General features: G+C 46.7%; 1 protein-coding gene and 1 long non-coding RNA gene across 8 annotated transcripts in view; one reads left to right on the top strand and one right to left on the bottom strand.

The window, feature by feature from the left end:
- ESRRB (estrogen related receptor beta) overlaps positions 1–14,035 on the top strand; it is a 132,083-nt gene extending 118,048 nt beyond the window's left edge. For all 7 annotated transcript variants that reach the window (XM_082057786.1, XM_082057788.1, XM_082057787.1 and 4 more), the window contains 2 exons: positions 3,705–3,974; positions 10,448–14,035. In XM_082057786.1, coding sequence (XP_081913912.1) covers positions 3,705–3,974; positions 10,448–10,692 — 515 coding nt within the window. In that variant the 3' untranslated portion in view covers positions 10,693–14,035. The remainder of the gene's footprint in view (positions 1–3,704; positions 3,975–10,447) is intronic.
- Positions 1–14,115, bottom strand: part of LOC309442178 — an 83,273-nt gene extending 69,158 nt beyond the window's left edge. The window contains exon 1 of the long non-coding RNA XR_014184556.1: positions 14,028–14,115. This is a non-coding gene — a long non-coding RNA (uncharacterized lncRNA). The remainder of the gene's footprint in view (positions 1–14,027) is intronic.
- Positions 14,116–14,619: the final 504 nt, after the last annotated feature.

The following is a 14,619-nucleotide window of genomic DNA, read 5'->3' as shown; positions in this document are numbered from 1 at the left end:
ACACTGTTAGCAAATAAAATCAGTTAAGCTTAAAGACACTCTCCTACGATAACAAGAAAACATGATTTAATGGTGTTTAGCAAATGTTATTAGCTCAATAGCCTTATTAGCTGTTAGCTTAAAAGGCACGCTTAGCCAATGTGGAGATGTCCCCTTCTGTATGAGGCCCCCTCCCCACTACTCATCCTCCCCCTCTGCGGATTGTCTCTGAACAACATCTACCTTTTCTGTGTGCCTTGATGCAGGGAGACAAGACTTCTCTCAAGGGGTGACAATGAAGGCTCTCCCAGGGTAGCTGTTGTGCTGTTCTCACTAGGAAGACGATAGTACTAGCACAGAATGAAATATGGCAAGTAGAGTGACAGCAGCTGTGTCTGGAGTGGCCTCAGATCCTATAATTACATCTCCCTTTATTACCTCTGCTAATGGCCCTCCAGGATGACAGAAATGATAATAAATTAACAGATTATGAACTCCACTTGCCACAAATTATGTGACTTTTTTTTTTTTTTTTAATTCTGGGAGCTCCCGCTGCCAAACCACTGAAATAAAAAAAAAAAAAAATAAAAAAAAAAAAACACCTGAATGTCACATCAGCTATTGCAAATAAAGCAGCTTTTCTCAACCTGCACCTGGGAAGGAGGGAAACATGCATGCAGCAGAGGCCCCTATTGTGGGAGCCCAGTGATGGCAGTGGAGCATTCAGCACCTTTCAGGATCAGACCTGAGAAAAGCAGCAAGAAACAGATCACTAAGGGCATTTTCTGGATGCTGTGCCATCAAACAATTCAGGAATGCAAAAGGTCTGGATTCTAGAAATTCTTGGGAGCTGGAAGGTGACGAGCCAGTTGAGTTTCACAACCAGAGGTTCTCCAGTGTTATAAACCTATAACAGCAAGCCTGTGATTTTGGCCAGGTGAAATTAACATTTGCCTTTCCTGATCTCAAGTTTTATAGCATGGGAGATACCAGGTTATATGATGTTCCCTTGTTGGTGCAGACTGCAATGATACAGGCACAGTCCTCCAGCCCTTGTATTCTATATGTGTAAACACTGGAGGAAAAGGGTCCTGATTCTGTCAGCTGTTTCAAGTCCAGGCTTGGCACCGCAGCTCTCCCTCCTTCACACCTGCCTGCCCGAGCTGGAGTGTTGACTACCTGGGAGTGCTTCTGGCAAGGGGCTTTCCCAGGTGGGTAGGGCAACTGCAGCTGGTTCTTCTGTTCTCCTTGGCACAGGGTAGAGCTTGGTTGCTCCTGTGCAATTCCCACCTGCAGTAACTGCCTCTGGGAAAGAGTGATTAACGAAGATGCTGGATGTACAGGGTACTGCTAGGGTAAAGTCAACTTTTCTGCTTTATTCTGTAGCAGAAAAGTGTGAGCCATGTCTGTCCTGGATCCTCTCACTCTACTACATGACTGTTTCTCAATCTTTAACAAATTTTGTTGGCAGACTCCAGTGAGGCGATGTTATAACCCCTTTTGTAATCCAGATGGGAATGAAGATGCAGAAAAGCCATGTGACTGACGTAGAAAGTGGGCTTAAGGCAGCAGCCTGATGCTGGGCTCTTCTCCGTGGTCAGAGCTAGGAGAGGTGTGATCGAAGGAGAGATTCTGGGTGCTAGAGACCATGACAGTGGCTGTGCACAGCACCATGACCCCTGTCTCAGGGCTAATCTCATCAGTTCCCTGTGCAGCAAGCAGACCTGGGGAGACAGGATCCCAAGCGTTTGAGCTCCATGAGCCTGCACTCAGTCAGGAGGGCTGTGCTCAGGAGCAGCACTGTACTGACCGCAGGAGCACAAGGGCAGAAGGGTGAGGCAAAGGACAAGGCACCCCTGAAGTACTCACAGCCTGAGCAAGGGGTGGGATTTGCCCCGTGCAGGGCTACGTGGAGCACAGGCTGTGCTGTACAGGAATCAATCTCACAGCCATGGAGCTGGATTTGCAGCTCTTCTCCCCAGTAGCCTGGACTCCTCTTTAGTTGTTCCCTCTGGCACTCCTCCCCAATGGTTTATTGATTCTTCCCTCCCACCTACTGCTCCCCTTAGACCTTGCACACACAACACGTGACAGCTGATTGGTATCTGTTAATTAATGTGGCCTGGGGCCTCTTTTCTATTCAGTGGCCTGATAAGGGAAATTGGATGTCCAAGGGCTGCCAGGCCATTATCACCCTTTGCTTCCCCTGGCAACACAAACAGAAAACATGGCGTAGTGATAAATAAATACCACTAACCCACCCTTTTGCCTTCCCTTTCCCAGCTGAGATAGTACAGATAGAAAAAGAGAACCCACAGTCAGTCAATATAGCAATCATCAGCTCTTTTGTTAATTGCCAACTTGATAACAAGAGAAATCAAATGATGATCATGGTGGCTGGCTACCTAGGCCTAGATGCAGGGCCAAGAATGATGAGCAGGGAGGGCTGTGGGATGAAGGCGTCCTGCTGAGCCCAGCACACAGCCAGCAGGACTGGGCGGCTCCTGCATAGAGGTTAATTTGCTCACAGGCCTCTTGGTGAGCCCCAAAGCTTAATAAGAGTCTGGGGAGAAAACTGGCATGGGAAGCTGGAGGAGCATCACCCCCAGCTGAGGGGTCTCTGGGTGTTCCATTCTCTCACAGCCCTGAAAATCCTGAGTTGCAGGGAGCTGCCAAAAAGCACAGTCCCTGCCTGTCAGTGGTGGGCAGGAGCTGCCTAGATGGGACCAACACAGTGTGCTTGGCATCCCTGTCTGTAATGGCTGTTGCACAGTGCCCGTCTCTCAGGATCTTTCACAGTCTGGCCTTCAAGGGTCCCTGGTACAGAGGACATAACAGACACAGTTTTCTTTCCCATGCACCTCTATTTTTTTCCCCTCAGGACAGACAGTGCTTCTGTGTTTTGGCCTCTCCACTTTCTCAAGTGGGCTCTGAGGCTGTCAGGGTCCATCTCCAGACGGTGATTGCTCTTTCTGTATTTCAGGAGGATGACTTGGTTTACTGCTGTGTGCTGGTTCCATTGCTGTTGGGTTTGGCTGTGGTTTAGGTACTTGTGTGACACCATTAAGGTATTTTTGAACGCTGAGTAGGGCTGTTGGCTGTCAGGTGCAGAAAGCTGATGGTGTGGAGCTCAGAGAGTGCTGAGGAATAGAAGAAGATTCTGTTCACAAATGCAGTCAGCTTTTGAATACATTTCAGTACTCTGTTGTGGTAGGACCTTTTCTCATGTTGGCCAAAATTAGAGATTGTGCTATGCTTGTAATTCAGGCCTATGTCATTCCCTCCAGTCCCATCAGAATCCTTCTTTTCTGCCATCGGGAGCTCTTCTCTGCTCTTTGGTCAGATGGGGAAGACTAAATAGGCTTCAGTACCAATCTACAGAGGAACAGTGAGCAGGATGATGCAGTACAAAACAGTTGCTGCTATAGATAAAGCAGAGATCATTGAAAAGAGGTTATCATTAACCTTGAGTTGCCATAAACACAGAGCATCAGAACTCCTATCTGAAGCTGTGGGTGGGCATGGGAGCAAAGAGAAGGGTAAGGGCCACATGTGCTGATTGCCACAGAGACAGGGTCCCTTTAGTAAGCTTTTCTTTTTTTCATGAAAGCAGCAGGCCAATGGGGGAGAGCGCTTGAAGTGAATCCCAGGGAAACCAAAAACCCCAGGCTCCTAGAGGCTTTGCTGCACACCTATTTGACCCTGCTTGTCTTTTGCTCTGTCAGGGTTCTCCAACCTCTCCCTTGGGGACCAGATGAGCCTCCTGCAGAGCGCCTGGATGGAAATCCTCATCCTGGGCATTGTGTACCGCTCCCTGCCGTATGAGGACAAGCTTGTCTACGCTGAGGACTACATCATGGATGAAGAGCACTCTCGTCTGACGGGGCTGTTGGAGCTTTATCTGGCTATCCTACAACTGGTGCGCCGCTACAAGAAGCTCAAGGTGGAAAAGGAGGAGTTTGTCACGCTCAAAGCTTTGGCCCTCGCCAATTCAGGTACAGCCCTGGCCCAGCCAGCCTCATGATCAGGGAGTCAAGGCCCCCGCTTTTATCTGGCTTGGGAGGAGACTAGAGCCTACTGCCCAAGCCTGTGCTCTGCCTGCATCATGCAACATCCTCAAAGCTCCTCTCAGTCCACAGAGTAGGACCTAAGCTGGAGAGCAGGGAGAAAGGAGGCTTGCTGCTGCTAGAACTGCAATTGTGCTCTGGCCCTGTCCTAGGGAGTGGAACCAGGCAGGAATGGCTGGTTTCTGTCAGTAAAAGAAAGGCAAAAGAAAGCAAATGAATTCCAGTGCCTTAAGGCAATGTGAGCCATATCTGCATCCCACCTGAGTAGTGTTGCTCAGTTACAGAAACAAGGAAATCCTGGTCCCCGTTTCAAATCCCGCAAAAAGCTGTGAGGTTGGGGCTGCCTAGTCCTGTCCTGGAGATATTCAGTGACCACAGGTACTGTATCTCTCTTTAACTGCGAGACAGTGTGGATCAGTACAGCAGAGGGTAAGACATGCAGGCAGAAGCCTGATGTTGCCTTTTCTATTTTCTCTTGTGAGGAAGATGAGGAAGGCCAGAGCCCTCAGCCCGGTGGCTTCCATCTCAGTCTGGGAAGGGTCACAACCCTCAGTTCAGCAGGTGCTGCATGCTGCACTGATGCTGTACAAAAGCCAGACACATATTTGCTCAGGAGTCCCTTCCAAAAGGGAAACTGCTAAAGCTACTGTGTGGCGAGGGCTCCCTCTACATCCCTTGAGTCTCATTGTTTCACACCAGATCTCCTTGCTGAGCTGCATCATGCAGGTCACAGAATTCATCCTTGCAGCCCAGTAGTGACTCTAATATATGTGTTTGGCTAAAGCTGCCTTCCAGAAAGACACCCTGTGTGAAGCTGAAGGGATTAAGAGAGGGGGGAATCTATATATTGTTGTGGTAGCTGACTCTAATAACTAATAATTCTCTCAGTTAAAAAATAAATAAATAAATAAAAGACACTGTATCTTTAAGGTCAGTTTGCCTGAGTTCAGCCTCCAGATATTGGTCTTTGTTGAGCTGTGTCCTTTGACCCCAGGTCTTTTTGCACTTGACAGCTTGACACAATTAAGTTCCTGTTCCATAGTTGCATTACATGGCTATAGATGTATTACTTCAAGAGTAAGCAAGTGCTTCAGAATGCTGTGAGGCTGCCCTGTCCTCACCATTTTACACTAATCTGTTCCTCTTTGCCATCTATACTTCTTAGCAGCAGCAAATGAAAAAAAAAATAAAAATAAAAATAAATTACTTACAGCTCATTGATAAAAATGTTGAGTAGCATCTGTTTTTTTACTGATCCCAGTGGATTTCCAGTAGAAAACTCCTCCTTCAAGGATGATTCACCACTGATAGCTACTTTGAGATCTGTCATCTAGCCAGTTACTAATCAATTGAAAGTGTGCTGTATTGATATTGCATAGTGCTAATTTTTTCATGAGAATGTCCTGTGGTGCTAAGCCAAGTGCCTTATAAAAGCCTAAGTCTATTACATCTATGCAGTTAACTTTATCAACCAAACTTGTAATCTCATCAGAGAATAAAATCAGGTTTGTTTGACAAGACCTCTATTCCAAAGTATCATGTTGACTGGCAGTAGAACCAGAGAATCATTTAAGTTGGAAAAGACACTTAAAATCATCAAGTCCAACCATTAATCTAGTACTGCCAAGTCCACTACTAAACCATACCCTTAAGTGCCACATCTACATGTCTTTTAAATACCATCTTATAAGTCTTAATTGAACGTCACATTTTTATTTCCTTTATTTTTCCCTGGTTCACATCAGGCTAACATGGAAATTGTCAGATAAGACCTAGGAAAATGCGTGCATCATCAGAACTTTTCCAGTCATCTTGAACTGCTCAAAAATACCAAGACTTGTTAATCATTAATCTGCCCTAGATGGGCCTCAGTCAGCAATTTTAGAACTCTTAAAGCCAAGTTGTCCAGCTCTGGTGATTTCTGTGAAATTTGTCCATAACAGATTTCTAGTGTGTTCTTGCCTAAACAACAGACTAAGAAGTCTTTATCATCTTAATATAATACAGGTACCTAATGCTTCTTTTTTTCTAAACAGGACAGAAATACTCACTGAGGAGTTCTGTCTCCCTTGCCCTGCTATTAATAGTTTCATCATCTCCAGGTGGAAAGAGCTCCCCTACAAATGGTCATTTTTCTTATTTTCTTCTATTTCTTAAATATTTATAAAACTTCTTTATTGTCCTTAGCCCTCCCAGACATGGATTTTCCTCCAATGTCCTTCACTTCCCTTATCGATTTTCTACACTTCATAACTTCTGATTCTTATAAATTGCTATCTAGGTCCCTGTTTCAATTTCTCATATATTGCTTTTTTAGCTCTAATTACGGCCTTAACTTTGCCACTGAACCAGGATGGGCAGATGGCCAAGGCTGGTTTCTCTCGACTGTGGGACGGTGGCTTTTGGCAATGTAATCAACTCTTGTTAAAGAACGTGCCTCCTGTCTACCAGGAAGGTCACAGGATTAAACAGGGAGAAGGGCTCCTCAGAGAGGCTGAAGTGCTAAGGCAGTAGTTGTGACAAGGTGACAGGATAAGTGCCACACCAGGACATTTATCTGGCCCATGCTATGAGCAAAAACTCTGCAGGACCTGACTCTTGGTGCTGTAAAGTTCCTCACAGTGCAACAGAACCATTCTCTGCTGATGTTGCTCACTGTGCTGTCAGGACTGAGCCCAGGCTGAGCCTTATGGGACAGTCTGTATCAGGAATGGAGAAACACTGAGCAAAGGCAGAGCAGAACAACCAACACTCATCAGCCGCTTTGGGGTTCTGCTTCCAGCACTCTGAAGTAAAGATCACAAGGTAAGGGTCAGGAGGCACAGGCCAAACCATGTTCTCAGCTGGATGGGAAAAGCCATTCTGACTTCACTGATCTCTCCTAGTGCAGATATAAGTGCAGCTATGTAGGAGCATAATCCACAAAAATCCTGCCTTGTTATTCATAGTGAAACATATGAAAGTAACGCACGAGATCTTTCTCATGTAATTAAAGCCTCTCACAACACACACATAAGGAAGTTAGACTAGGGCAAGTGTATTTTTCTAATGTAACCTTCATATTCAACCTTCACCTTCTTTTAACAGAAATTATTTTTCTTAGTGTATTTTTGACATGGAGTAAGCTTGCAGAGCCTCCATGTATGTGCGTGCATGTAAACAGCTGATGCCCAAAACAGTAGGAATCCAGACTGCCTCTGGGCTGGTCCTCAGCTCCCTTGGGTCAGAGACTCAGTTTAAAGCGGAGCACTGACATTTGCACCTGTGCTGCCAAGACCTGCTTTCTGCCTTGCCCCGCATATACATAAATTTGTGAATTTTCCCTCTCCCTGCTGGGTGTAATTACTCATGCAACCCAGCTTCTAGGGACTTTCCTCTCTTCCATGCAGCCCTATGTACGTTGACCCTTTGTTTCTAGGAATTAAAACAAATTAAACCAGAAGTGGGAGCTCACTCACTATTCACTAGAGGAGAAGCTGACAATAGGCTGACCTTGCCAGAGCTGTGGCTGATATCTGAGTCCTCAGTGTAACGCACCAAGGACACACCTGCTGGGACTGGCAAAGATAATTCAAGCGAACTCTGTCTTTAGTAAGGGCATTTTAGAGAGCTGAGAAATGAATTCTTAATGCCCAGAGGAGCAGGCAAGTCCCAACAATATGATTGCTGATTTTTTCACGGATTAGGGGTGCTGTAGACTCGTTGCCCTTCGGAGCCTTTCTTAGGCATTCCTAGGTCTGCCTTCCCCAGGAATACAAATTGATCAATCTGTGCATTGAAGAGCCCACCAGACCAGCATACAGCATGTGTTGGGTTAAGGACATCCCAGACTGGCCAAACCTTATATCCCCTTTTTTTACCCAATGCACTTTAGTGCTGAGGTGGAGTGAACAAGGTCTGGATTTAATATGAGGATGTATAGCAAATTCTGTACTTATGGGTCCTGTGAGGTCCCTGCTGTTTCTGCCAGAAGCTGCAAGAAAGGAGTTGAGGTGAGGAGGCAGTGAGCCTTGTTTATTCTCACACCCACCCTGAACCGCATGCCAGCAGTGCTGGAGAAGGGCTTCTGACACGAAGCCTGATTTCCAGGCCAGCTGACCCTCAGAGACTTGGTCAGGCAGCCTCCCTCCACCTCACTGCTCTGACAGCTGTAAAAATTCATAGCTATTGATTTTGTAATTAACAGTTTATCAATGCCATTGACACCAGCTGACTGATGGATTGCAAGGAAATTAATCCTGCAACGTTATTTTATTTTTTGCAGTCAGCTGCCAATTTTGAGCTTTCAGCAAAGAGTAGGGGTGTGGGGCAGGCTTTGATCTTTGTTTCTCCAGTTCCTCTCCCTGTATATGTCTAGTTATTTAGTGCTGTTAAGTCTCATCACCTTAACACAGGTCAAGTAGCAGAAGGGCACAGGTTTGGGATTCTGTTTACTTTACAGCAGCATCCGTACCCAAAAACAGAGCACCCACTTTGACCTGAAGCATGGCTCATTGCCTGTTGCTTCTAGCACCTGCTGGGATCTGCAGACTTGGGCTGTGATTACTTCTCCCCATTGTGCCCCTAGCCAGGACATTAAACAGATAGGCCGGAGGACATTTCTCTCCTAGCTCCAGCTCTTGATGCTTCCAGTCTCCAAAATGATCTCTGCGACTTGACAGGAAATAGATCCCACTCACTTCTCCCGGATGATGCATGGAAATTTTCCAGAGGTGCTACCTGGCTGGGAGAAGTTGCCAGACTGACTTGGCAACATGCCATTCTCCCTCCCTACTTTTCAGAATCGACCTTTGTGGCTAGCTCAGGTCACTGCAATGACCTACCATCCGTTCTCCGTGAGCTTCCTTGCCTGGTCTCTTGAATACAAAAAGCAAATGCAGCAAGAACAAACCTTCCTCAGTAACTTATCAGAAATATAACCCTTTAATATCCTCTAATTAGTGCATTCCTTCTAAACAGCTTCTTAATCAGCTTTCTTGCTAGACATAATATTTTCACAACTGTTGTAATACTTTATCAGTCATGCATCATAAATAGATAAATAGCATTTACTGTACATGTATCTTATGAAATTCACAGTCTCTAATTTGTGTTGTGCTCTCCATAGAGATGACGCATATTTCGAGGGAGATTTTGGAGCTTCAGCCAGCTTTCCTCCCCTTCACTGCTGTCACACTGAGGAACCCATGTCCTCATGTTTGTGTTGTATGTGTGTGGGCTGAGTCAGAGTGCTGCCACACTGCAACGCCCAGCTGTAGTGGCCAACAGTGCAACCATGTGTGCTTGCCCTGCTGTCCCTTCGCTGCTGCTTCTGGATTCATTGCCCTGTGGCAGGAATCTTTATCAATGGGTTTAGTATCGATTAAAAGTCTCTGAACAACGAAGACACCGGAGCAGTGTCTCCAGCTCTGTCAGGGTTGTAAGAAAGAAGCAAGTATCAGCAAGATGAAAAGGAGAAAAACCTCTAGTGATGCTGTGCATGGTTAGCATCTCTAATCCAACCTCTCTGCTCTTTGGTGCTGCCCTCTGTCACCATGACTTACCCAAAAGTTTAGCAGCCTGTATTCAACTCAGGTTCCCCAGTTCGACCCTGGACTGTGTCGCTACCAGGTACCTTTGCCTCAGGGACACACCAAGGAGCTGTGCTAACCCTGCTCGCCCTCTGGCAGCTTGTAGAAACCTAACTGTCAGCTCAAGGGAAGAGGCTATGCAGGAGGTGCGGGTTTCCTTCCCTGAAGCAGGAGCTCCCTGAGCAGCTGCTGGCAGTCTCTGAAAACAGGGGTATATGCACAAAGGTGGGTCTGGCAACACCCCTGGGCACACTGGTTGTGACCTACTGGGGCTTTTCTGTCTTGCTGACACCCTGAGCAGCTGGATGGCAATTAGGCAGTTTAGACAGATGAAGCACTATAGCAGTGTTAATTATTCTTAATGAGATTGCTCCCAAGCGGCAGCACAGCAGCTGCTGCCCCTTGCAGGGTGACTCTCTCCATAAGTAGCATGGAGGGCAAGTGAATGTGTAAGTCACAAAGGCTCCCAGCTGACCCCTGCACAGCCTTGGTGTGGCTGACAAAATGGGCAGCACACAGGGCACAATGTGTCACCTGCCCCTGGCAGCCTTACCATCCCTGCACTGCTAGGGCCAACTCATTGAGCTGATGCTGAACTTCACAGCAGCAGCACCAACACCTGCCAGCAAGGTGGATTTTTCCCCCTTAAGAAACAAAACAACAAAAACAACTGCTTCCCCTCATGCCCACCTCCACCCTCTGCCCCTAAAAAAGCAGGGACAAAACAAACAAAAAATGAAAAGGAAAGAAAGCATCCTTGGCTTCAGGACGATAAAGGATTTCCTTCCTCCTGTTTGACTTGCCTCTGCTGTCTTTTCTCCCTCCCCCCAGACTCCATGCACATAGAGGACATGGATGCAGTGCAGAAACTCCAGGACCTTCTCCACGAAGCCCTGCAGGACTACGAGCTGAGTCAGCGCAACGAGGAGCCCCGGCGAGCAGGCAAGCTGCTCCTGACCTTGCCCCTCCTGCGGCAGACAGCCGCCAAAGCTGTGCAGCACTTCTACAGCATCAAACTGCAGGGCAAGGTTCCCATGCATAAACTCTTCCTAGAAATGCTAGAGGCAAAGGTCTGACAGCCCCAGCACCAGCCGACAGTGGCCGGGGAACAAACTAGAAACAAAGATGCAGACAACGGAGCAATCCAAACAGCAGCAGCAGCCACCGCCGGCTTTTATCTCCAAACATTTATTATGGAAGAATTATTTAATGTCTCTCTGTCGGCGTGACTGCAGAATCTCATGTACAGGAGGGAGGAAACTCTTTTAATCAGTCACCTGTTTCTCTTTTTTTTCATTTGTTTTCTCTGTGGGAAATACCAGAATATGCTCTTGCACTTGTTGAGGCGGTCATCAGGGCAGTGATGCTTTCAGCACTGTCCAGGCCACCTGCTCCCCAGCTCCCTCTGCCAGTGCTGGAGGGGAAGTGGGGACAGAAGCAGGAAGAGAACAGTCAATATAAAATTTATCTGTTGATGTTATGAGGGGTCACATAGGAAAGCAGCCAGGGTCCTTCTTTTTGTCACCTTTCTGTCTCTAACCATAGAGCAGATGCTCCTTTGGAGAAGAGCGCTGCTGGACCTCTCCTGATCAAAACGGCTGCCTCGCAGGCTCCTCTAGCAACAGTGAACACTTGTACATACAGGCCCCACTTCTTACCAGGAAAGATGCTCCTAACTGTGTAAGATATTCTGCGCCCTTGTACAGTGTGTCATTATGCCTGGCTAGTCCCTCCCATGTACAATCCCCGCAGGCCCCTGAAGAGGTAGGATGTATGTCCCTGAGAGAATGCACGTCTCCTTTCCCAGGTACCAAGAAAAAGAGAAAAGATCCCAATATTATGCTTCAGTGCTGGGTTGACTTGATAATCTCTGCATCCTCTCCTATGTGGTGCTAACTACAACTCTTCCATACTTTTCACCCCGTAGTGTATCAAACCTGCCTCTTCAGCTCAGCTGAGTGCCATTCCCCACTTTGTTCTTGTGGCAGAGAATACAAGGCTTTGTCTGCATGGTTACTGCCCAAGTATAAATGCACCCCAAAACAGGGCTTTCCTAGGCTTCATTAAAGTGATAGCACCTTCCCTCCACAGGGACTTAGGTTTATTGCCAAATGCTAGTTAGGAATCAAGGGCACTGCTTTTTGGAAGAGGCAGCTTTTCAGCCTCAGAGATTGCTTTTTGTGGCAGCCTAGGGAAATAAATTAGAGGCTAGCACGAAACCCCCAATAACCCAAATACTGTCTTCCCATGCCTCATCCCTTATCCTCAGCAACAGCAAAACAGCTAGCATTGATTGTACCTGGGCCTGGTAAGAGGTTGTCTTGCTGATGGAAAAGCAAATACCTGACCTTGAGGTGGTGGGAAAAGAGGTGGGGGAATGTTTATTCACTTTTCTCATGTAACCAGGTTCCTGTTGTCCCCAAGCCCTGGTTTAGATCTGCTGCCTAAGCCACAACTGCTGCACTCCCAGTAGCCAGAGGGAATGAAACCTGAATGTATTGTCTCTTTTGTGGCTAGTGGCACGGCAGTAGAGATGAGAAAAACTTCTACATACAAGATACCACCAGCTCTGCTGCCCCTGTTTCCCACAAGCGTCCATGCCTTCCTGGCTAGCCCAGGAGAACTGTGGTATGATAGGGGAGTAACTTGCCCTGGTAGGAAGCCTTCCAAACCAGGCTTGAGGCATGTGATCAGGGAGACGCTGGATGCTTGTTTCCTGCTGGAGCAGAATGTGTCACAGCAGGGCTGTCAGTGCTGCCAGAACAAGGCCCAGGCTCATGCAAAGCCGGGGGGCACTGGCTGATGCTGGACTCTCAGCTCTTGTAACCAGCCTGCTCCTGGTACTTAAGTTTGTTCAGTTCCATCTCCTTGGAGTTTTCCCTACACAACATGGTTGTAGCTGCTCTCACTCATTTTGTACTCACTTGATAAAGGAATTCAGTCTTGCTTCAAGCACATTAGTAAACCGACACCTATGGGGCAGAAGGCACATGGGAGCTGGGACTGTTTCCATGTTCACAGCAGTGGCAATTACACAGTGGCCTTGTGCTTCTCTCCCCAAAGGCAGCTGAGGAGACAACAAGAGGCTTTTGGTTGCGCTCGTGATCCCTGTACTGATCTGTGACTGAGAGGGACCAAAGTGAAATGCACACCACCGTTATAGAGCCAGCTTGCCATACGCTGCACCCTGTCAACTCTTAACTGGCTGTGGCATAAATGCTCTCACAAATGTGCTGGGCTGCGCTCTCACCTGTGAGATTGACTCAGTCACCAATCACTGTTGCTCACCTGCCAAGCCCCATCCAGCTCATCCACAGCATATTGTGTTCTGACCTGCTATGCAAAGGTAGCTGCCCAAAATGGGCTGAAAAGCAATTCTGGCTCTGTTGGGACCTGGCTGGAAAGGTCACTTATTAGGAAAAAATAAAAAAAGGCTGTTCCGCCTTTTCATATTTGGACTCGGGCCTGCTTTCCAGAACAGAGAGGGAAAACATGATCATGGAGAGCTGCTGAGTTAGCTTCTAGCCCACAGAGATTGCTGGCTATTTAGAGTAGGGCTATGGTACAGAGGCAACTTCTGCCTTGGCAGAAAAATATAAAGCTACCAAATGTATTTTCTCCAGGACCCTCTTTCTCCATTACGGCTACATAACCTTGGAGCCCCTCTGGATATCCCACATTGCTTGAAGAAAATATGCCTGGAAATGTTTGCATTTTTTTCTGAAATAGGATGGGAACTGAACCAGACAGTAATTAGCATATATTAATCTCTTTAAGCAAGGAATGCAAACTCTTCCCCAGGAACTGGGACAGAAACACCTGTCTAAATTTAACCCTTAAAAGGCTTGTACCATCTTATATTAGGAACCATGTCAGGTCTCTTGGGCCCTTCAGACCAGTGCAGGAATCACACACATCGCTTCCCAGTTATTCTGATCTGCTGTGCATTACAAGGCTGCCACAACTAAGGAGTGTGTCTAGCTGTGCAGTGAGCTGGGCTCGCAGAGAAGGGTAACATCTTAGTGTATTCGTCTCAGTGCACTTCAAAGTAGGAAGTGGAACTTCAGCAATCACTTAGGTCTTTGAATGCGCAGAGTCTCTTACAAAAAGGTCTCGGATGTGGAAGTTGACATAAACTAGGAAATGGGGTCTGGGTCAGGGCTCTATATGCCGTTTATGTGTAATATAGGAGTCACAGAGTCAGCACCATACAGCCATCGTTCTGCATGGGGCAAAAGATGATGGAGCTTGAGCCTTGGGACAGAAATGAGCTCTATGACTTAAAGAAAAGAAAAGCAGTAGAGGTAAGTGTATCAGTGACAGTGGATGAGCATGAAGCCTATGTCCAGCAACCACGGTAAAAGCAGCTCCAGCCTCCGATTTGCATGTGCTGATAATGGAAACTGCGTACCTGTCAACTGCTACAAAAGGCAAGTGACCAAGTGACCAGCTCCTCTGTTTTGGGCACATTCTTCTCTGGGAACAGCAGTGTCTAGCCTGTAAAACAGAACAAATTTTGTGGGGATCAATTAAAAGAAAAGGTAAAATACCACACAGAATTAGGTTTCTGGGGAAACTTGAGCGTTACACCTCGCAGCAAAACTGTGAAGCTACAAGAAACTCCCTCACAACAATCAGTTTTGCAGTATTGCTCATGCTAAGGGGGCATTATTTTTCTCTTTGTAAGCTAAGTCATCTTTTTTTTTTTTTTTTTAACCTATTACAAATATATAAAATAAAACATGTTGCACCAGAAACATGTAAGCAGCTCGTAGAGGGGAAAGTCATTAAGAAAGACCCTAGAATGTAACTTGTTGAGCTTTTCTTATAAATCAGAGCTGAGAAAAAGAGCTTCCACTTTGTATCCACAAGCTACATCAATTGTCTGGCCAAAGGCCATTCTGTTGTCCTTGTGGCTGGGTTATGTGGAGAAGCCAGAGATACAGAGGCTGTGAGAATGATGCAGGGAGTTATAGACAGTCAGTAAAATAAACAGTATCTAC

Source organism: Streptopelia decaocto (genome assembly GCF_964273445.1).
Source record: "Streptopelia decaocto genome assembly, chromosome: 7".
Classification (NCBI taxonomy): Eukaryota; Metazoa; Chordata; class Aves; order Columbiformes; family Columbidae; genus Streptopelia; species Streptopelia decaocto.
Note: the sequence above shows the minus strand (reverse complement) of the source record. Positions and strands in the feature narration are given on the sequence as shown.